General features: G+C 42.1%; 1 protein-coding gene across 3 annotated transcripts in view; it reads left to right on the forward strand.

The window, feature by feature from the left end:
- TENM2 (teneurin transmembrane protein 2) overlaps nt 1-22,142 on the forward strand; it is an 831,585-nt gene extending 809,443 nt beyond the window's left edge. For all 3 annotated transcript variants that reach the window (XM_066618094.1, XM_066618096.1, XM_066618097.1), the window contains 4 exons: nt 12,127-12,423; nt 13,862-15,476; nt 18,921-19,051; nt 21,361-22,142. In XM_066618094.1, the coding sequence (XP_066474191.1) occupies nt 12,127-12,423; nt 13,862-15,476; nt 18,921-19,051; nt 21,361-22,122 (2,805 nt within the window). In that variant the 3' untranslated portion in view covers nt 22,123-22,142. The remainder of the gene's footprint in view (nt 1-12,126; nt 12,424-13,861; nt 15,477-18,920; nt 19,052-21,360) is intronic.
- The last annotated feature ends 753 nt before the right edge of the window (nt 22,143-22,895 follow it).

Below are 22,895 nucleotides of genomic sequence, written 5' to 3' on the forward strand. Positions count from 1 at the left end.
AGCGCCTTTCTCTGAATTTAGATATGCAGAGGCTGTCTGGGTTCCCCAGTACTACAGGAACAGGTCTCTGCACATGGTCAAAACTGCTCTTTTCTGATTACTTCATATGCTTTACTGATCCTGGATACCAAAAAGCAGGTTTGAGGAATTCGTTTTGGGTTGTTCTAGCTGATCTACAATTCAGTGTTGTGGAATGCGATTGTTACACTGAAGGAAATAAGCACATTCAAATATGTTCTACTTTTTAAGGAGGGCTTTTTCTCTCCTTTGCAGATAACCCTTTTTAGAACTGTCAGGAAAATTAAGGATTGGTTCAACATGCAGAAAGGCAGGGCAATGGTAGCACTAGGACAGAGCCACAGATGAGCATGCTCTCTGAAATACTTATATAGAATTGTTTTTGCCTATGCACTGTAAAGTTCTGCTTCTCATTGATCAGGCAGTAAAAACCATAATTACAGTAAGCTTCAGAGTGAGCTCTAGCATTATCTTTTGTTATAATTATGGTATACATTTAATGTCTACAAAAAATCAGTCAGAGATTGCACGCTGTGTAGTCTATTTATGCAGGGCCCTGTGAAGTCTCTCTTTCGTTGTACAGTACTCCTTAATATTATGCAAATAATATTTCTGAGAAAGCAGCCTTAGGAAGAGCCTATTGTGGCTTATGTAACCATCGAAGATCTGGATATAGAGGTAGGCAAATAAAAGCAAAATAGCTTGTTAGATAATCTTCAGTCATGACATTGGTAATAATGTGATTCTTACTCATAGAGAGAGTGGGAGTTAGTCATTTTGTTTGGGTTTCCATATAATTAATGCAACATTGCAATTATACTATATGGTACTTCTTACTCTACTGGTAGAAAACAAAGCTTTGGAGCAGTACCTTTGTATTTCCCATATAATGTTTTTTGAATGCATGTGTGCACACATAGATACAATGCATACGTATCTCAGTTATCTTCACAACAGCCTTGTCAAGATAAGACTTTGTCCAGTCAATCTTTTATAACCTTGTTTCAGGAAGCTAGTGAACGGACTCCCTGAGTTACGAATGCTCGAGTTCTGGATATCCGAGTTACAGATTGTAGTTACAAGTTACAAGATACAGATTCCAAGTTACAAGTCCAAGTTACAGATACAAACGCTGGCACTTTTATGTAGGTGCAATATGTCTTTTTTTTTGTGCTTTTGCACATGCGTTATAGCGCTGGGCCAACAAAAGTTGGCTGTTTCAAGCTACATATGTTCTGACTTCCATACAGACCTCTGGAACAGAACCGGTACATATGGTGAAGACTTAGCGTACTCTAACAAAACCCTCAGCGAGAAGCTTTTCTGATCACAAGGAAAGAGCATAAATTTGGTTCTTCTCCCATTCCCAGATTGTGCTGTAGATAAGATTATAAAGCAGGTAGGCAATAACAGTACAAAATGTTTTCTTTCTAAGGGCAACCTTTCTGAACTGTTGGTGCCCTCTCCTCCTAACCTAGCCAGGAGATTATGCCTATCTTACAGCCAAATCCTAACCAATTTTCCAGCACCAATGCAGCTGTGCCAACACTGCATCCTGCAGTGGGAGGCAGCCATGGAGGCCTCCTAAAAGTTAGGAAACATTTGTTCCCTGACCTTTGGGCTGCAATGATGCTGGAAAATTGGTATTGCATTGATGCACACCCCATTGGTTAGGAGTGGGATGTGAAAGCATGCCCTAAGAAGCCTGATTTTGTGTCATAGCTATTTCTTACTGTATAGGAAACAACAAGTTAGGTTTCCTATGTAAGAAAACTGTTCCTTTATGTAGACAACTGAAATTTTGGATAAACAATGACCAAAGAAAGAATTCCTTTGATAAAATTAATTTCTTTTAAAGCTACTTCCTTACTTTAAAGACAGTCTACTTGTTGGAGGAATTTGCTGAGACTGGTTTCCTCCTTTAGGGGAAGCAGAGTAGCTTCAGCAGCAGACCCCCCCTCTTGCTGGGAATCAACCCAGGGAGCCTCCCACACCCGGCTGACTGCTAATCAATAAACACAGACAACAATGGCTGGTTGAAGTTTCAAAGGAGACTCATTTACTCACGGTTCCATAGAAGCATATGGTTACAGCATCTGAATACGTTCAGAGGTACACTAAACTCAATAGACAACAAGGCCGTAAAGCTGCCTCGTTCTGCATGTGCCATGCGGTCAAGATGGCGTCGCCAGCAGAGCCCTGCTGCGCGACATCCCAAAGGGTCAGTGGTCAGCGAGGAAGAAGGAAGAAGAAAAAGAAGGTGCCCCGGAGGAAGGGAAGGTTATATAGGGTCTGGGACACACCCCCACATAGGTCATCCAAAAAGGGACAGGTAAAGTGTTGTGTCACTGGGTCATCACTTAACCCTTTCAATGCATAGTATCCTGCCACCTCTTGGAAGCAGACGGAGTTGTGCCAACTCCAACACCCCTTCTCAACTCCGGATGCTCAAGTCCAGTAGGTTCATACTTTCACGTAGACCCTGGAACTTATCTTTTGTTAATGGCTTGGTCAGGATGTCTGCTATCATTTCTTGGGTTGGACAGTAGTCCATCCTGACAAGTCCTTTCTTAATCATGTCATGCACAAAGTGGTTTCTGATATCTATGTGCTTAGTGCGTGCATTGTGGCTTTCTGAGTGTGCCAATCTGATACAACTCTGGTTGTCTTCAAACACCTGGATTGGCTTCTGTTCATCTATGCCCAAATCATTCAACAATTTACAAAGCCACATTACCTCTCTGCATGTTTCTGATGCAGATACATATTCTGCTTCTGTAGAAGAAAGAGCAACAGAGGTTTGTTTTCTGCTTGCCCAACTGATTGCTCCATCTCCATACAGAGCCAAGTGTCCACTGGTTGATTTCCGGTCAATTCTGTCTTCTCCCCAATCTGAGTCAGTGTAGACTACTAACCTGGGTCTTTCACTGGCTGGCAACTTCAGTTTGAAGTCTTGGGTGCCTTTCAGGTACCTTGCAACCCTCTTAACTCCAAGCCAGTCCCATTTTGTGGGAGAATTGTTTTTCCTACTCAGGATTCCAGTAGCAGTTGCAATGTCAGGCCTAGTTGTGTTTGAAAGATAAAGCAACTTGCCTACTGCTTCTCTGTATTGTGTATTGTTTGGGAGAGGTTCACTTTCATCTGTTTGTTTGAGAAAGTTGGTCTCCATTGGTGCAGCTGCTGGGTGTGCATCTTTGAGTCCTAGTGACTCCAATAAGTCCAGAATCTTTGTTTTCTGGCTAAGAAGAAAACTTCCATCTTGTTCTCTTTCTACTTGCATACCCAAATAATAAGTCACCTTTCCCAGTTCTTTAATTTCCACTTCTTTGTTCAAGTGGTTAACTAATTCTTTGTAATCTTGTCCTTTCTCATAGAAACACAGCAAGTCATCCACGTAAACCAAGACATAAGTCCATTTTCCATCTTTTTGCCTTGTGTACAGACACTGGTCTGCTGCACCTTGTGTGAAGTGTAGTTGTGTCAACATGTGGTGCAGTTTTTCATTCCAAGCTTTGGCTGATTGCTTTAAGCCATACAGCCCCTTCTGAAGCTTGCATACTAGGTGAGCCTTCTTGCTGTCTGTGAAGCCTGGTGGCTGTTTCATGTAAAGCTCCTCCTTAATTTTCCCATGGAGGAATGCAGTCTTTACATCCAAATGTTGGGCAGACATTTTTCTGGAAGCAGCTATGCTTAGAAGTAGTCTTATGGTAGTGTGTTTCACTACAGGTGCAAAAACTTCATCAAAGTCTTCTCCATATTTCTGGGAGAAACCTTTGGCCACAAGCCTTGCTTTATAGCGCTCTATTTGGCCTTGTGCATTTGTTTTGGCTTTAAAGACCCATTTGCACCCTATCGCCTTTTTATTTGGCAGTAACTTGGTAAGTGTCCATGTTTTGTTCTTGTGTAATGCACTTATTTCTTCTTGTGCAGCCTTTTTCCACTTACTTGAATCATGCGCGGGCATCGCTTCTACCTCTTCCCAGGACTCTGGTTCGTGTTGTGACAATGACCCTGCGAGGTAGGTCAGCCCAAGTCGTGGAGGTGGAACACCTTTGTTCTCTCGAGATGAACGTCTGGGTTCTGCTGGTACTTGGTCTGCGTCTGCAGCAACTTCTGACTCCAGCAGTTCCTCTCCTTCATCAGCCTCCTCTTCTGCGTCGGTCTCCTCTTCTGCTGCACTCGCCTCAGACTCTGGTGATGAGGGTCCTGGTATGCTGCTGTGACAAACTGGCACATACGTGAGCTCCTCATCTGTCTGAGATAGATCATTAATAAATCTCTTGCTTCTATCAGCTTTCTCATTTTCTGCAAAGTACAGACCATGCCGGGTGGTCACCTTTCCGGTGTGCATGTCCATAACTTTGTAACCCTTCGTTCCAGGAGCATATCCTATGAAGATACCTTCTTCCGCTCTCAGGTCTAGTTTGGACCTCTTCTCCTTTGGAACGAAAGCATATACCTTGCATCCAAACATGCAAAGATGACTCATGTCTGGTGCTCTGCCATGCCACAGCTCAGAAGGGGTTTTGTCGCTTACGACACCCTTTGTAGGTAGTCTGTTCTGCAAATAGTTGGCAGTGATTATCGCCTCACTCCAAAAATTTGTAGGCAGACCTGCATCTGTTAGCATGCATCTGGCCATCTCTAACAGACTCCGATTTTTGCGTTCTGTGACGGCATTTTGCTGTGGTGTGTATGGCACTGATAACCTGTGTTTAATTCCCTGGCTCTCTAGTATTGACTTTGTGTGCTGTGAGGTGTACTCACCACCGTTGTCAGTCTGCAACACGCCAGGATTCCTTTCAAACTTGTTCTTCACCATGGCTAGATATTTTCTGAGCATTTCAGGAACTTCACTTTTCTCTCTCAGTAGATAAATCACTGTATATCTCGAAAAATCATCAACAAACATTAGTATATATTTATAGTTCCCTAGTGAGGGACTAGGCATTGGACCTACCAGGTCACTGTGTACAATTTCCAGTACTTTGGTGGTGCGCTGTTCAGTCCTCTTTGGGAAGGATGGACTGACTGCCTTGCCTTTGATGCAACATACACACCTGTCTGGATGGTTCTCACAGTGTTTTACCTGTATTCCTTTTGCGAGGTCCTTGTTTTGCAAGTCGAGGACTGCAGCTGTGTCTCTGTGTCCCAGCCTGCGATGCCACAAGTTCAGACAATCGTTGGTGCAGGTTTGCTTGGCACTCATCAGCTGCGCTTCTCCTTGGTGCAAATCTAAAACATAAACTCCATCCCGCTCAAAGTCTTGAGCTATTAAAGCATTATCACTTTTGCGCATTATTTCACAGCTACTTTCTGTGAAGTTAACTGTGTACCCACGTTTGGCTAATGTTGACACACTAAGCATGTTTCCACTTCCATCTGGAGAATACATAACTCTATGTAATGTAAAATTAGTTGTTGAACCATTTACCACACCAGTCAGTTCCACCTTTCCTTTTCCTTGGACTTCAACTCTCTTTCCATCAGCAATGGTAATCTGATAGTCTGCATTTGTGTCCATTTCTTGAAAGAGACTGCTGATTGAACATGTGTGAAAAGAACATCCTGAATCAATGATCCATTCCTTGCTTTCTACCTTTTTCTGAGGCAGAGATTATGATTCTTCTCTTGGTTTGAGCTGCTTGTAAATCTGTGAGTGGGTTTATTGACCCCCGTCTTTTGATTTTCTCTCTGACTCTTTCCTTTGTTTTGGGTGGAGCTCTGGTGTTGCTCCTTCAGGCCTGGCTGCTTTGAATTGCAAAAATGCGCCAAATGGCCTTTATTGCAGATGTAACACCGCAGGGGTCCTTTGTGTGACTTAAACTCTGCTTTGTAATCTGATCCACTTGCAAGTTCCCCCTTCCTGAAGGGTGCACAATATGTTCTCAGCTCTTGGAGTATGACTTTATACTCCCTTCTCTCTCTTCCAAATACTGATGACACAAAGCCTCCAAAAACAGATTCATCAAGACATCCCACAAGGTATGCCACCTTTTGGTCTTCTGAAAAAACCATGTTGGTGAGCGCTAAGTCATTGAAGAGCTGAGTCAATTTACTACAATATTTATCACAGTCCTCTCTCCTTTCCAATCTGAGGCGACACAATTCATTAATCAATCTGAACTGATCCTTCATTCCTGTCTTTGCATAGGTTTCAGTCAGAATCGTTATCATTTCTTTTGCTGTATTAGCCTCTTGAACATAAGGCAACTGTAGCTCAGTTAAGGACCTGAGAATAAGGCATTTAGCTTTCCCGTCTGCCTCGTCCCATTTCTCAACTGCAGCCTTTCCATTTGTTGGCCGCTCTTCATTTAGGGCAGGCATGGCTCTATAAATTTGAATTTCTGCCTTTATTCTACAATGCCAGCTGTGGAAGTTTTTGGGGTTCAGCCTGACCATTGGTTGGATGGCTAAGGCTCCTACTTCGGTTCCTTCTGCTATTGTTTGTTTAGCAAGCAAGTTCAGCCTTCTAGATTGGGTGGGGAGAGTTCCCAAAAATCAAAAATATCCTTCCAAGGTATCTGGGCTTCCCAGTGCACAACCCACCTAGGTTTCCTGGTACCTGGTCTCTGGGTTCCTTAGTGCAAGGTCCCTGGGTTTCTCAGTGCATGGTCCCTGGGCACATAACCTGTTGGAGGAATTTGCTGAGACTGGTTTCCTCCTTTAGGGGGGAAGCAGAGTAGCTTCAGCAGCAGACTCCCCCTCTTGCTGGGAATCAACCCAGGGAGCCTCCCACACCCGGCTGACTGCTAATCAATAAACACAGACAACAATGGCTGGTTGAAGTTTCAAAGGAGACTCATTTACTCACGGTTCCATAGAAGCATATGGTTACAGCATCTGAATACGTTCAGAGGTACACTAAACTCAATAGACAACAAGGCCGTAAAGCTGCCTCGTTCTGCATGTGCCATGCGGTCAAGATGGCGTCGCCAGCAGAGCCCTGCTGCGCGACATCCCAAAGGGTCAGTGGTCAGCGAGGAAGAAGGAAGAAGAAAAAGAAGGTGCCCCGGAGGAAGGGAAGGTTATATAGGGTCTGGGACACACCCCCACATAGGTCATCCAAAAAGGGACAGGTAAAGTGTTGTGTCACTGGGTCATCACTTAACCCTTTCAATGCATAGTATCCTGCCACCTCTTGGAAGCAGACAGAGTTGTACCAACTCCAACACTACTTGGTAATATAAACTTCTCTGAGCAATCCTGCATGAATAGTGATTTTTACAACTTATCCACAGTGGAAATGAGAAGCATGGTGAAGAGAGACCTACTTCAGTAAGTGGAAAAAATCAGTTAGGAAAATGAACCTAAATTAAATTAAATCTAAATTAAAGATCAAATTAAAGATCTAAATTAAAGATCAATAAGTCACCGGGCCCTGATGGCATCCACCCAAGAGTTATTAAGGAATTGAAGAATGAAGTTGCAGATCTCTTGACTAAGGTATGCAACTTGTCCCTCAAAATGGCCACGGTGCCAGAAGATTGGAGGATAGCAAATGTCACGCCTAGCTTTAAAAAGGGAAAGAGGGGGGACCCGGGAAACTATAGGCCAGTCAGCCTAACATCCATACCGGGTAAGATGGTGGAATGCCTCATCAAAGATAGGATCTCAAAACACATAGATGAACAGGCCTTGCTGAGGGAGAGTCAGCATGGCTTCTGTAAGGGTAAGTCTTGCCTCACAAACCTTACAGAATTCTTTGAAAAGGTCAATAGGCATGTGGATTTGGGAGAACCCGTGGACATTATATATCTGGACTTTTAGAAGGCGTTTGACACGGTCCCTCACAAAAGGCTACTGAAAAAACTCCACAGTCAGGGAATTAGAGGACAGGTCCTCTCATGGATTGAGAACTGGTTGGAGGCCAGGAAGCAGAGAGTGGGTGTCAATGGGCAATTTTCACAATGGAGAGAGGTGAAAAGCGGTGTGCCCCAAGGATCTGTCCTGGGACCAGTGCTTTTCAACCTCTTCATAAATGACCTGGAGACAGGGTTGAGCAGTGAAGTGGCTAAGTTTGCAGACGACACCAAACTTTTCCGAGTGGTAAAGACCAGAAGTGATTGTGAGGAGCTCCAGAAGGATCTCTCCAGACTGGCAGAATGGGCAGCAAAATGGCAAATGCGCTTCAATGTCAGTAAGTGTAAAGTCAGGCACATTGGGGCAAAAAATCAAAACTTCACATATAGGCTGATGGGTTCTGAGCTGTCTGTGACAGATCAGGAGAGAGATCTTGGGGTGGTGGTGGACAGGTCGATGAAAGTGTCGACCCAATGTGCGGCGGCAGTGAAGAAGGCCAATTCTATGCTTGGGATCATTAGGAAGGGTATTGAGAACAAAACGGCTAGTATTATAATGCTGTTGAACAAATCTATGGTAAGGCCACACCTGGAGTATTGTGTCCAGTTCTGGTCGCCGCATCTCAAAAAATACATAGTGGAAATGGAAAAGGTGCAAAAGAGAGCGACTAAGATGATTACGGGGCTGGGGCACCTTCCTTATGAGGAAAGGCTACGGCGTTTGGGCCTCTTCAGCCTAGAAAAGAGACGCCTGAGGGGGGACATGATTGAGACATACAAAATTATGCAGGGGATGGACAGAGTGGATAGGGAGATGCTCTTTACACTCTCACATAATACCAGAACCAGGGGACATCCACTAAAATTGAGTGTTGGGTGGGTTAGGACAGACAAAAGAAAATATTTCTTTACTCAGCGTGTGGTCGGTCTGTGGAACTCCTTGCCACAGGATGTGGTGCTGGCATCTAGCCTAGACGCCTTTAAAAGGGGATTGGACAAGTTTCTGGAGGAAAAATCCATTACGGGGTACAAGCCATGATGTGTATGCGCAACCTCCTGATTTTAGAAATGGGTTAAGTCAGAATGCCAGATGCAAGGGAGGGCACCAGGATGAGGTCTCTTGTTATCTGGTGTGCTCCCTGGGGCATTTGGTGGGCCGCTGTGAGATACAGGAAGCTGGACTAGATGGGCCTATGGCCTGATCCAGTGGGCTGTTCTTATGTTCTTATGAACGATAATTAAAAATTATTTCCTTATAAACAGAGAGTTGTATTAATTTTAAAATTGCCTTCTCTGTAACTGAATTCCTGCCGAGTGGGTTGGGGTGGGAATTGGACTCACCCTTGCTGTGAAAATAATTCAGAATAACTTTCATGTCCTCAAGAAAGGCTTGGGGTCTATTTCCATATTGTTTGATGTGCTGTTTAAATTTGGATAAGAGAAAATGTTGCTTAATCAAAGCTACTGTAAAATATAAGCTGAAGAACAAATTCCCAGGAACTGATGAATACTTCTTAAGTAGTCACTGCTGTCAAAAGATATCTAATTTAAAGACTTCTCCTTTATTAATGATGCATTCACAATTAAATTGCTTAAGAAGCTTTATCAGCATTGGCCTGGATTCTTTGGTCCATCTCCAGTGAATGCAGTTATTTATCTTTCATATTACAGCATTCACTGTGGCACATGCTAAATTTAAGGTTACGACAACTCCTTGTTCTCACTTATAAAAGACCCTGAAGTCTCAACACTTTACATGCCATGTGTTTATTGTATGGCCTTCAAAAAGATGTATCTGAAGAAACTGCCTATAGTAGTTGGCAACCTTCAGTCTCGAAAGACTATGGTATCGCGCTCTGAATGGTGGTTCTGGAACAACGTCTAGTGTGGCTGAAAAGGCCAATTCGGGAGTGACAATCCCTTCCACACTGGGAGCAAGTGCAGTCTGTCCCTGGTCTGTCTCCCTGGCTATGGGCCTTCCTTCTTTGCATCTTTGCCTCAGTCTGTTGGCCAAGTGTCTCTTCAAACTGGGAAAGGCCATGCTGCACAGCCTGCCTCCAAGCGGGCCGCTCAGAGACCAAGGTTTCCCACCTGTTGAGGTCCACTCCTAGGGCCTTCAGATCCCTCTTGCAGATGTCCTTGTATCGCAGCTGTGGTCTACCTGTAGGGCGCTTTCCTTGCACGAGTTCTCCATAGAGGAGATCCTTTGGGATCCGGCCATCATCCATTCTCACAACATGACCGAGCCAACGCAGGCATCTCTGTTTCAGCAGTGCATACATGCTAGGGATTCCAGCACATTCCAGGACTGTGTTGTTAGGAACTTTGTCCTGCCAGGTGATGCCGAGGATGCGTCGGAGGCAGCGCATGTGGAAAGTGTTCAGTTTCCTCTCCTGTTGTGAGCGAAGAGTCCATGACTTGCTGCAGTACAGAAGTGTACTCGGGACACAGGACTCCGGCAGCTGCCTATAAGAAGAAAAAAAATTGGCATCTATTTGACCAGAGACTAAGATCCAATTTGAAGATTTACAACTGCCACATGAAAGCTGCTGGAAGTGCTACAGCTCTCTTTGGAGGACCATAATGAAAGCTTCTTACAATGTGACTAGCTCTAGTCACATCCCGAGTATCCACAGGCTGTTAAAGCACCTACATGCTGTTGGACATTTTCTGGGAGCTGCTGGCAGGGAAGGGCAGAGACACTTATCCTATGATGCCAACACTCATGTAATATAGTCTCAATGTTAAGGCTGAGTCAAGGATCACTTGTCATGAGGGAAGTTGTTTACAGCAGCTGTTCCATGGAAGTGTCAGTTTGTCCCAAAATTCTTTATTCTTTCCCAAGCCTACTCGCCAATGTTGAACCTGGATTTGGAGACACCCAGTCGGTAGAATATCTTTAAAAGTATTGAGAAGTTTCCTTTTCCTTTGATTTCAAAATTTTAGGCATCTCCAAAAGGTAGGAAGAGGACTGCAAACCAAAATCCTAACAATAAGATAATTATCTCCAGCCATTACAGGAGTGACATACAGAAAGTTGTGTTTCTTTTGCATGCTCACAGCTTATTACAGCAGTTTGATTCCTCTCTCATGGAAGCCTTTTAGATTCCATACTGTCTTTAACCTTAGGCTGCCTCCTTGGTGAATAGGAAGGGTAGAAAATCACCCACAATAGTGTGAAAGAGGCACTGCAAACTAATAAATATCGGCTGTGTTGGTTGCGGATTCTTAGGTCCCTGGTCTATCATTAAACAACAGAACAGCATTTTCATGGCTGTGAATCAATTCATCAGACAACGTGTGGATTCAGCAGGGTACAAATACTCATGGCCTTCTGCTACTTTTGGGCAGATGTGATTGTACTTTCCCTTCCCCATCCCTTACAGCCTTCCTGGGGCCGTAGTCAAATGCAATTTATAGGTTAGCTAAACTGTACAGCACCTTGCTGAGCAAGGCAGTGATAACTCCCTTAGATGCTCTCCATAACAAAGCATGATGGATCCAAAGTAACAGATACCATTGGGAAATGTGATTAGAATTTGAGGAGGTGGGGAGTGAGGTAGAATTCAGCATGACATGGATAACAATAAATTGTGAGAACTACTTAGCCTTTACCATATGTATTTCCCTTTCCAATGCTATTCTCAGACATTGAGCCAGCATGTACTCAGACTTCCTTCTCATCCCACAGGGCATGTTTTCCTGGTCCATATTTTCAAATATCCTAGACTTCCATGTCATTTTTTTCATCAGTATTTCAATGACTAGACTGATCTATACAGACAAATCTTTGAGAGATAAAACTTATTCTAAATACATTTAAGCTTAGGATATTTTCAGTTCTGCTTCTGCATGAACGTGTTAGTTATCCTTCCACTAGCTCTTCCTCAAGTCTGGATAAAATAACTTGCTGACTCTTTATATTAATTTGGACATCTCAGACTGTTGTACTGAGCACACATTAATCAGTGATGATTGCTTACCCTACCTAAAGAAAAGAGATATATTTTATAAATGTAATGCACACAGAAACATCCCTAAGAAGCAAAGCAACTTGTCTGAGGAACAAGACTAATGCAAGGGCATACATAGATGTTGGTTTATGGTTAATGGTTATGGTTTATGGTTAATGGTTTATGGTTTATGATGTTAATGATGTTTATGGTTAATGGTTTATGGTTAATGATGATGATGATTTTTAATTCTGAGTAAATTTGTTTGGAAGTAGTGTGAACTTATCAAACATTCCTCTGACATTGTACATCTGAAGGATAAATGTTGAAGATAGTCTCTTTTATTTAAATAGGTCCATGGGAGGAACTTGCTTTCTATTGATTATGACCGAAACATCCGCACTGAGAAAATATATGATGACCATCGTAAGTTTACCCTGCGTATTATTTATGACCAGCTTGGGCGCCCTTTTCTTTGGCTACCCAGCAGCGGACTCGCTGCTGTGAATGTTTCTTATTTCTCCAATGGTCGGCTGGCTGGACTACAGCGTGGTGCCATGAGTGAAAGAACAGATATTGATAAACAAGGCAGAATTGTCTCCCGCATGTTTGCAGATGGAAAAGTGTGGAGTTACACATACCTGGAAAAAGTAAGTAACTTTTGGTGTAAGTTACAACTGTACATACAGATTGAAGGAAACCCTTTCAATCTGGGGACTTTCTTTACATAAGTGCATGTCTGGCTTCTAGGACACCATTCCATAACCAAGCCTGACCCATGAGCCTTGCTTATTGTATGCTGTTGTGGGAATAAGATGCATGCTTCATGTTTTCACAAGTCACATTCTTTTCCATGATGTAGTTGCTGAAATGCACTTCATGGTTAGAAAACCGTAATCTAAATTTATCCTTTCTTCCAAGTATGTTTAAGTATCACAGTCTGAAACAGGCAGAATAGCAACACCTTGGAGTCTTAGGGCCCAATCCTGAGCCTCACACACCAGCTCACCACTGGCACACACTGTCACAAATGTGCCATAAGGAACATTTGCAAGTCTTACCATGGGCCCAACCACCGCAGAATTGAGTAGCCCCATTGTAGAGCTAGTTCCCTTCCCCCAAAGAACTGGTGGCAGCTGCCCACATGCTTAGAATGCCATGGCAGCCATTTTCAGTGCCACAGCAACCCCACATGCCTGGCAGCTCAGGATTTGGTTGTTATTTATCTCGGAACTCATACAGAAGCCAATTTTAATTTTGCAGGTGGCTTTCCCTTTAAAAGAATGACATACTCTGTTCATCCAAAACCTGTTTTAGAATCATCATTTTTAATTTTTTTTGTGCATTTGTTTCATTTTGCAGTGAGAAGGACACCAGCTAAAGGAGAGGCAACATTATTAACATTATTTTTTTCAAAATGTAGAAGGGAAGATACTTAGAATTTGATAAGATGTACTTTGAATTATCTTATTGGCACCTGAAAATTTACAGTATTTTACTGGTTACTTCACATACAAGCAGACAACAGATTAGGATAAAAGTCCATGTATTTGTTTCTTAGAGTCAGACTAGATGCTACCCAAAACATGCAATGGGACCTTGTGGTTTGGTTTGGGCTGTTGTAAAAGCAAGCAAGGGGGGCCGAAAGGGGGCAAAACCACAGGACAGGATAGGGAGAGTTAGAATTTTGCTGCAGTTCCAAGTCTAATCAGGCCCTCCCTTTCCCCATATTACATTAATGGGCGGGGGGGGGGAGGAATTTCCATTGCTTTTACTAGAAATTTCATCCTCCTCAATTAAAATAGTATGCAGGGGTGGCACAGTCAGGATCAAAACTAAGGGGAGGGAACAAAGTCCTAAAGTCCCCTTATCTCCATTACTGTTTGCCATTCTCAAAAAACAAAATTGGCTTAAGTTATGCCTTCCAAGTCATTTTGGACCCTTATTTATGTATTTTAGCAACTATATTCTAAAACCTAAATTTAGTACATTTTTGACAAAACAAATAAACCCAAAATACACATGTACTTACATAATATCAGAAAACAACCATACAATATATAACTGATCTGCTTTGTTTTCCAACAGTCTATGGTGCTCCTACTTCAAAGTCAGCGGCAGTACATCTTTGAATACGATTCTTCGGACCGGCTAAATGCGGTCACTATGCCCAGTATTGCTCGGCACAGCATGTCCACTCATACGTCTATTGGCTACATTCGAAATATTTATAACCCCCCTGAGAGTAATGCCTCAGTTTTCTTTGATTACAGCGATGATGGAAGGATTTTGAAGACATCTTTTTTAGGAACTGGTCGACAGGTTTTCTACAAGTATGGGAAATTATCCAAGTTGTCTGAGATTGTGTATGATAGCACAGCGGTGACTTTTGGATATGATGAAACCACTGGAGTTCTCAAGATGGTTAACCTACAGAGTGGTGGCTTTTCTTGCACTATCCGCTATCGTAAAATAGGCCCTTTGGTTGACAAACAGATTTACAGGTTCTCTGAAGAAGGTATGGTCAACGCAAGATTTGATTATACCTATCATGATAATAGTTTTCGGATTGCAAGCATCAAGCCTATAATAAGTGAGATACCTCTTCCAGTTGACCTTTATCGCTACGATGAAATCTCAGGCAAAGTGGAGCACTTTGGCAAATTTGGAGTTATCTATTACGATATAAATCAAATAATTACTACAGCTGTCATGACACTAAGCAAGCACTTTGATACACATGGACGCATTAAAGAAGTTCAGTATGAAATGTTCCGATCGCTCATGTATTGGATGACGGTGCAATATGACAGTATGGGACGGGTAACTAAAAGAGAATTAAAGCTTGGGCCTTATGCCAATACAACGAAGTACACCTATGATTATGATGGAGATGGGCAGCTTCAGAGTGTGGCAGTCAATGACAGACCAAACTGGCGTTACAGTTATGATCTAAATGGGAACTTGCATCTCTTGAATCCTGGAAATAGCGTCCGATTGATGCCACTGCGCTACGACCTAAGAGACAGGATTACACGGTTGGGTGACATGCAGTACAAAATTGATGATGATGGCTTTCTATGTCAGAGGGGTGCAGATATATTTGAGTACAATTCCAAAGGCCTGTTAACAAGAGCTTACAACAAAGCAAATGGGTGGAGTATTCAGTACCGTTATGATGGAGTAGGAAGACGGGCTTCTTACAAGACCAACTTGGGTCATCACCTTCAGTATTTTTATGCTGATCTTCACAACCCAACTAGAATAACACATGTGTATAACCATTCGAATTCAGAAATTACCTCTTTGTATTATGATCTACAAGGTCATCTCTTTGCAATGGAAAGCAGCAGCGGAGAAGAATACTACGTTGCCTCAGATAACACAGGAACACCATTGGCAGTGTTCAGTATCAATGGTCTCATGATCAAGCAACTACAATATACCGCATATGGTGAGATATATCATGATTCTAACCCAGACTTCCAAATAGTTATTGGATTTCATGGAGGACTATATGACCCCCTAACAAAATTGGTCCACTTTACTCAAAGAGATTATGACGTTTTGGCTGGACGCTGGACATCTCCTGACTATACAATGTGGAAAAATATTGGTAAGGAACCTGCTCCGTTCAACTTATATATGTTCAAGAGCAACAACCCTCTCAGCAATGAACTGGATTTAAAGAATTATGTGACAGGTGAGAAATAATTTGTGGTCTAGAAATCTAAGGAACCCTGTAGAACATGTTAAGGACAGGATTTTACAATTAGATAAATCACTCTGAGTGATTTAAATATGAGGAGCTCATATATAATCTAGCTGAAACTAGTGCCTAATTTAGCAGTACTGGATGGGGATTTCACATCTTCATCACATGTGGCTCCAAGTCCTCGATTTAGAACTGAGCAATTATTATTTTAAAATGAGAATGTGATCCTGCACCCAGTTCAGTTATGAGCTTAAGCTGCACTGAAGTAAAGACACATGACTGGATGCAAGCTGATTGGTTGCTTATTTACATGAGGGTTAATTATGCACAGAGTACATCAGACAGGATAGGGTAGAATATACATACCTATTTTATGCATTACAATAAAGCATAATGATCCTGAAAGTTACTGGAGCAACAGCCAGAAGACTGAACTTCATATATGCAAAATAAGCTTACAATGCTGAAAGCTAGGCAAGAGTTCCATTGGGTTGGTGTGTTAAAATAGTGATGTTCAGCATCTTGTAAGGTAGTGTCCTTCTAATGATGGTCTAAAAAGCAGATCTCAGTTCTCATTGATTTACAGAGGAAAAGCTACTTTTGTCTCCGTTATACAGATTAGAACTCTGCACAGCCATGGACCTGTTTTAATTAAGTGAGGTTCAACCAGTACCTTGAGAATTGTCACAGGTTACACTGAACTCCATTAAATAAACAGTGCCAAAGCTGAGAAATAAAGACTTTTCAACAGCAAACAGCATTATTCTGGCTCATACTGTCCTAGAAATGAAATTGGTATCCTCACCCTAAAAAGATTACGATCAAGCCTAGTAGGACGTACAGCAAAAGCCCAATATGAAAAAGGAGGAATCTTAATGTTTGAAACAGTTCTTTCTGTATCAGGGATGAGGCTAACTATTGAGACATAGTTAAAGAAAGTTCCAGTAAGTATAGACCACGTGCTTTGGGTGGAAATTCTGACTTCTACTCTATTTGTTCTAATTTGCTTTTTAATAGGATCACAAACTCCCAAAGCAATTTCTTCTTTCATTTTTAAAGAAAAGGCAATTACCATCTATTCAAGAGAAACTTTGTCAGACTAGAATGTACAGGGTGCTGTAATTAAAGTCGCAGGAGAAAAAATTAAGAACCAGAAAAAGAAAAAGCCCCCTCCCTTCACCACCAAAAGCAGCTACCGTAATTTCAGTGAAGGTTAAAATTTCAAAGAACAGTACATCACCTTCCAAGAAATTAAAGCATAAATGACTATTGTCTTGTTGGTTTCATTAAGTACAGATTTAAATTATTCCCTGGCCCTTGGGATTTCACTAGATAGGGGTGTGCTCTTCAAATGAGAGAATTTATTCAGTGGGCAAACAGTTTTCAAAGGCCTTAAGTCAAAGTCTGCGTACAGATGGAACAACAGTGGGAGAGGGGCAGTTTTGAGTGGAAAAATGACTGGAAGCTATCCCTACATCCAGTGTTCCATGCTTTAACCTGCAGCTTCCTAAAACAGCTTTCAGTTTGAGGAAAGAAAAGAAAAAATCATGCACTACCATAATCAAATATATGCCAATAAAGGTATTATTGATTATTGATTGACCATAATCAAAGTTACACATAGGTACATACAGCATCTAGTTTGGCTGTTATGATCTTAGCTCATGTTACTTCGTCTGTAGCTGAGGTATCAGTATTTGCTTGAAGCTGCATTAATTATTATTCACACAGAGAGAGAAGAAAGGATAAGTTAATTAGTTGTACAGTACATTTATGGAATCATTGATAGATTTAGCAGCTCAGCACCAGTTTTCACTGTTAACAATCACAGCTTACTAAAATCTACTGTTTCTGCAATCCAAAGTTGTTTCAAGAGAAAGAGAGAGATCACTTCCTTTTTAGCTATAGTCATCTAGACCATTGTTTCTCAAACTGTGGGTCAGGACCCACTAGGTGGGTTGTGAGCTAATTTCAGGTGGGTCCCCATTCATTTCAATATTTTATTTTTAATATATTAGACTTGATGCTACCATAGCATGTGACTGCATTTGGGGAAATGTTACAGACCTCTGCAGACTACTACGTATATGCTTTTAACAATGATAGGCTGTGCAGCATGGCCTTTCCCAGTTTGAAGAGACACTTGGCCAACAGTCTGAGGCAAAGAGAAAAAGAAGGAAGGCCCATAGCTAGGGAGACAGACCAGGGACAGACTGCACTTGCTCCCAGTGTGGAAGGGATTGTCACTCCCGAATTGGCCTTTTCAGCCACACTAGACGCTGTTCCAGAACCACCTTTCAGAGCACGATACCATAGTCTTTCGAGACTGAAGGTTGCCAACATAGAGTAAATAGGACTTAATCCTGGGTAAGTGTAGGTAGGATTGCAGCCTAGGATTGTTAAAAATTTCCCTGCTTGATGATGTCACTGCCGGTCATGACATCACTTCCAGTGGGTCCCAACAAGATTCTTTTTCTTAAAAGTGGGTCCCAATGCTAAATGTGTGAGAACCACTGGTCTAGACACATGTAACACCCAGTGGTGCGCGCTGACAACTTTGCTGAGAGGCAGAATTTATTCAGCTGTAAAATGATTCACTGTGAAGGAAAACATGATCTTTGAGAAAGACAGTGACACATTTCAACCACACTTTTTCATTCTTCATATTGACAACAGCTGGAGTAAAAGATCTGTGAAGTACTATTATGCTATAAAATTAACAGGTATCCTTATCACAGTACAGTGTGAATGTTTCATGCTATAATCGGGGCAATGCATGGTCATCAAATGCACTCTGTATGCTAAAAAGCACTGTAGACCTCTTAGTGGGAGTAGTACAATAGCAGCCGCAGTACAAGTGGGCCTGTATCCTTGGAGGATCTGTTCCAGGGACTTCCCTGTGATTACAGAAACTGCGAATATGAGAATTTGGGCAGGCTGCTATCAGCCTGAATGCTCAAAGATAATAGATTGAAGGGGAAGCAGTTAACTTCCGCTTCCTGTTAACCTTCCATCTATTCTCTTCAAGTCAGCAGCCTGCCCAAGTTGCACTATAACCTTTAATGTTTATCAACATTTAAAAGCAAGAAACACTACACCGGTAAGCCTCTAAAGAATGCTAATGAGTGCATGGGGGCCACAGGCGCCCCCCCCAGATCTGCGGATACAAGGGCCTGCCTGTACTTAAGGCAAACGCTTCCCTCCTCCAGCCCATTCAGGAAAAGGTGATTTCTCTGAATTGAATAGCCTAACTGAGAAGAGACATTCCCTGCCCATACTGTCTCGCTTAGTAGAAATGTCACAACACTGGTTCTTTGTCCCATCAAGAAAAACACAGGCTTGAAATTCTGTAGCTCCGTCCTGCTTTATAATTAGGAGTTAAGATTCAAAACATGGTTGAATTTCACAGACGTCTTTACTTTTAATTCCCAGATGTGAAGAGCTGGTTAGTGATGTTTGGCTTTCAGCTCAGCAACATTATACCTGGTTTTCCAAGAGCAAAAATGTACTTTGTGCCACCTCCTTATGAGCTGTCAGAGTCTCAGGCATGTGAAAATGGACAGGTAAGCAGCAGTGCTCTCTCGCGGCACAGTGAATTTGCTTGAGTTCAGCTTGCATTGGGCATTATTTTCTAAATTTAACAAGTTAACAAGGAGGTAGATTAAAGCAGGTGAAACTGAATCAGTTGGAGCTCATGCTGTGTACCTCTATTTGTGTCAACACACATTATTACTGTCATTGCAGCGTTGTTAAGCTCTTTCTCTATTTACCCTTGAAATGGTGCTTGATTAACAATGATAAAGGAACTGCCAAGTTAATTTATCATATGTTCATCTAGTAACATTGCAACCTCTATGCCCTAATGTAAGGCATTAAAAATAGTGACAAGTAGTTATTCTAGTATTACTGAAAACTTCATGCATGAAATCGGGCTGCATGCTTGAATGGAAATACTTTCAACTTAGCATGTTTGTCAGAGCTTTTGATCTCTGGGCGCTGAGTTGCCACATGGGTTGGTAATTTACTTAAATTGGGGCAAGGGAAATAATCTTTCAAAAAAATACCTGAAATTATTCAAAAAAATGCAGCTGCAATTTGTGTTCTTGATCATGAGCTATTCCTCTATTTTTATTTGCACACCTCCAAGAACAATTTCAGATAACTTTATATCAGAATTAAAAGCACCTTTTCTTTTGGATTAAAATTACATCCATTTGAGTAATTTTGGACTAATTTGTTTCAATTAATATAATCCAAAATGTTTTGTCTTTAAATGGTATCTACTTACTGAGGTAAGGAGCATTATTATAGCACAGAATATGGTAGTCATTCTTATCTACAATACACATTAATGATAGCACACTATAAAACATGATCACAAATGCAAAAGATTTAGCGCAATTGTGCTACAAATGAGCTACAAACCCCATTTGAACCCATACTATTATTGAATTTTAGTTACTATTATTTGGTTATTCCTAGATTATTTGGAAACTGGCTGAGATACAATAGAGGTCAGGATTGATCCAATGAGCCATAACACCAAAATGAGATACAGACAAGTCCTTTTGTGGACACCGTCTATGATTTGGTGATGTCAGCAGTTTCAGCAACTTAAACTGCTGAAAACTACAAGAGAATTAAATGAAGGACTGTAATCTGGAGAGCCCATTTAGAAGTATTCAAGAGGTGACATTTATACAGCAGAAGTGACATTTTTTCCTAACAGTAAATCTCTGTGCTGCTTTGGAAATGGTGTTTGTAGCTCCGGTAACACAAACAAAAGGGGTTTGTCAAGCAGGTAAGAGGCACAAGGAGAGTTGGAAGCTCAGCTATACGTGTAGAATCCACAGTGTAGCCCTCTGGATTGTGACTGGAGGAACCAGATGCAATCATCATTGCAGGTGCAACTTTGTGCCCAATCTACAGGTGGGCCCCAGAATTCATGAGGGTTCTATTCTGGACCCCACTGTGGATACCGCGAATGCCTCCCATCCCCTGCGGGCCCTCCCACACTCCCATTAACCTTTTTAAACACTCGACTTGATTTTTGCCCCAGTTTATTGACCTCACTGGTGTTCCCTTTAACCATTCCGACTGTTTAAAAAGAACAACAGCTTAATGAGCGCATGGGGTTTAATGAGCACACCCTTCATGCACCCATTACATCATTTTAAAAACTTACTGGGGCAAAAATTGACTTGTTTAAGCAAGCCTATTTTTGCCCCAATAACTTTTTAAAATGATTTAACAGACACACAGGGAGGAGGTGGTCTCCACATCTGCAGATACCTGAAACCATGAATACAGGATACACGAATATGGGGAGCCCCTGTACTTGAAAAATTAAAAATTTCTGATACATAAGCTACATCTCAGCCTTCTGCCCATACATATACAGTGTAGTTACAGCTGAGAGCCACAGTACAGCCACAACTCTGAGGGCCCAATCCTACCCAACTTTCCAGCATCTGTGCAGCCACATTGCAGCTGCAAGGTAAGGGAATAAACATTTCCTTATCTTGCTGAGGCCTCTGTGACCGCCTCCCCACCACAGGATGCAGCGCATGCCCTATTGGCACTGCTGCACCAGCACTGGAAAATTGGATAGGATTGGGTCCTGATTCCTCCATTCATTTGTACATGAAAAGCCAGGGTTGTTTTTTTGTTTGTTTTTTTAAGGAGGGGATCTCTGTTGCAATACCTTTTTAATGAATACTAGCACAGGATCTCAATATACATGTGCCCATAGTTAGAGTGCAGCAAAAACTACTCACGTGAATTGGGCTTTTAATGAGCATTAATGCATTCCTTATAGGCTGTGCTTACAGATAATTATCTGTAACTAATTTCTTTTCCATTGTTGTTATAGCTTATTACTGGAGTCCAGCAAACAACGGAAAGGCACAACCAAGCTTTCATGGCACTTGAAGGACAAGTCATCTCGAAAAGGTTACATGCCAATATTAGAGAGAAAGCAGGCCACTGGTTTGCAACCACCACTCCAATTATTGGGAAGGGAATCATGTTTGCGGTGAAGGAAGGCAGAGTAACGACAGGCGTTTCAAGCGTCACAACGGAAGACAGCCGAAAGATTGCCTCGGTGCTTAACAACGCGTACTACCTAGAAAAGATGCACTATAGCATTGACGGAAAGGACACCCATTATTTTGTCAAGATTGGCTCATCCGATGGTGATCTTGTCACTCTGGCAATGACCAGTGGGCGGAAGGTGCTGGACAGCGGAGTAAATGTTACAGTGTCCCAGCCAACGCTCCTAGTCAATGGAAGGACTCGAAGGTTTACAAATATTGAGTTCCAGTACGCCACCTTGCTGATTAACCTCCGTTATGGCCTGACCCCTGACACGTTGGATGAAGAGAAGGCAAGAGTGCTGGACCAAGCTCGGCAGCGGGCCTTGGGGTCAGCCTGGGCCAAAGAGCAACAGAAAGCCCGGGATGGCAAAGAGGGCAGCCGCCTGTGGACTGAAGGAGAGAAGCAGCAGCTTTTGAGCACAGGGAGGGTGCAAGGTTATGAAGGATACTATGTGCTCCCAGTGGAGCAGTACCCAGAGCTGGCAGACAGTAGCAGCAACATCCAGTTCTTAAGACAGAATGAAATGGGAAAGAGGTAACAAATTAACCTGCTGTCATCCGTGCCTGGATGAATCAGTAGTTACAACTGTTGTCTCCTCTCCTAAGGAGATGAAGACCAACGGGGGCACTCGGCTGAGCTACTTTGGGATCATAAGTGGCAAGAAAGCTCACATTTTTTGAGTTAAATGCTGCTGACCAAGTGATTAAAAACCACATCCTGAAGTGGACTTTCAGCCAGACTTAAAACTTTAATAATGTGCAAATTTAAAAGTACCCCATAAATATTACCCACTTGTTCTGGGTCTAAAGAAAAAAAAGTTCAAAAACAAAATGATTGGGAAAAAAGAAGGCCTCATCTTATATTACCTCACTCCATTCACATGTGAGCAAACTTTCAAGAAATCCAAGAGGGCCACCCACCTCCACTAGACCAGCTGACAGAAGAGAGATTCTTCAGGCTGCTTGTTTGATAAACATTCTAGAGGTTTTTCATTTAAAAGCAAAATACAGGTGCATTTAATACATGACTTCTGGGGTGATTTGTGTGTAGCAACTGGAAGAAATGAGAACAGGAGCAACAGAGCACTGGAAATAGTAACAGAAATATATTAAGGAATATAATCCTGCACTTGCACTCTGACCCTGCTTTAGTCTGGCCTAAAAGTTAATTTATTCAAAGAGGGCAGAGTGTAAAGTTCAATTCAAAATGGTGGCTATAAATCACTACTGATAAATTTCATACTCTGTTTGTCTTTGAAGATTCCATTGTGGACAGTATAACACAGTTACAGGGTGTAGTCTGTTTAGATTC

The sequence above is a fragment of the Tiliqua scincoides genome, chromosome 2, assembly GCF_035046505.1.
Source record: "Tiliqua scincoides isolate rTilSci1 chromosome 2, rTilSci1.hap2, whole genome shotgun sequence".
NCBI classification, from domain to species: Eukaryota; Metazoa; Chordata; class Lepidosauria; order Squamata; family Scincidae; genus Tiliqua; species Tiliqua scincoides.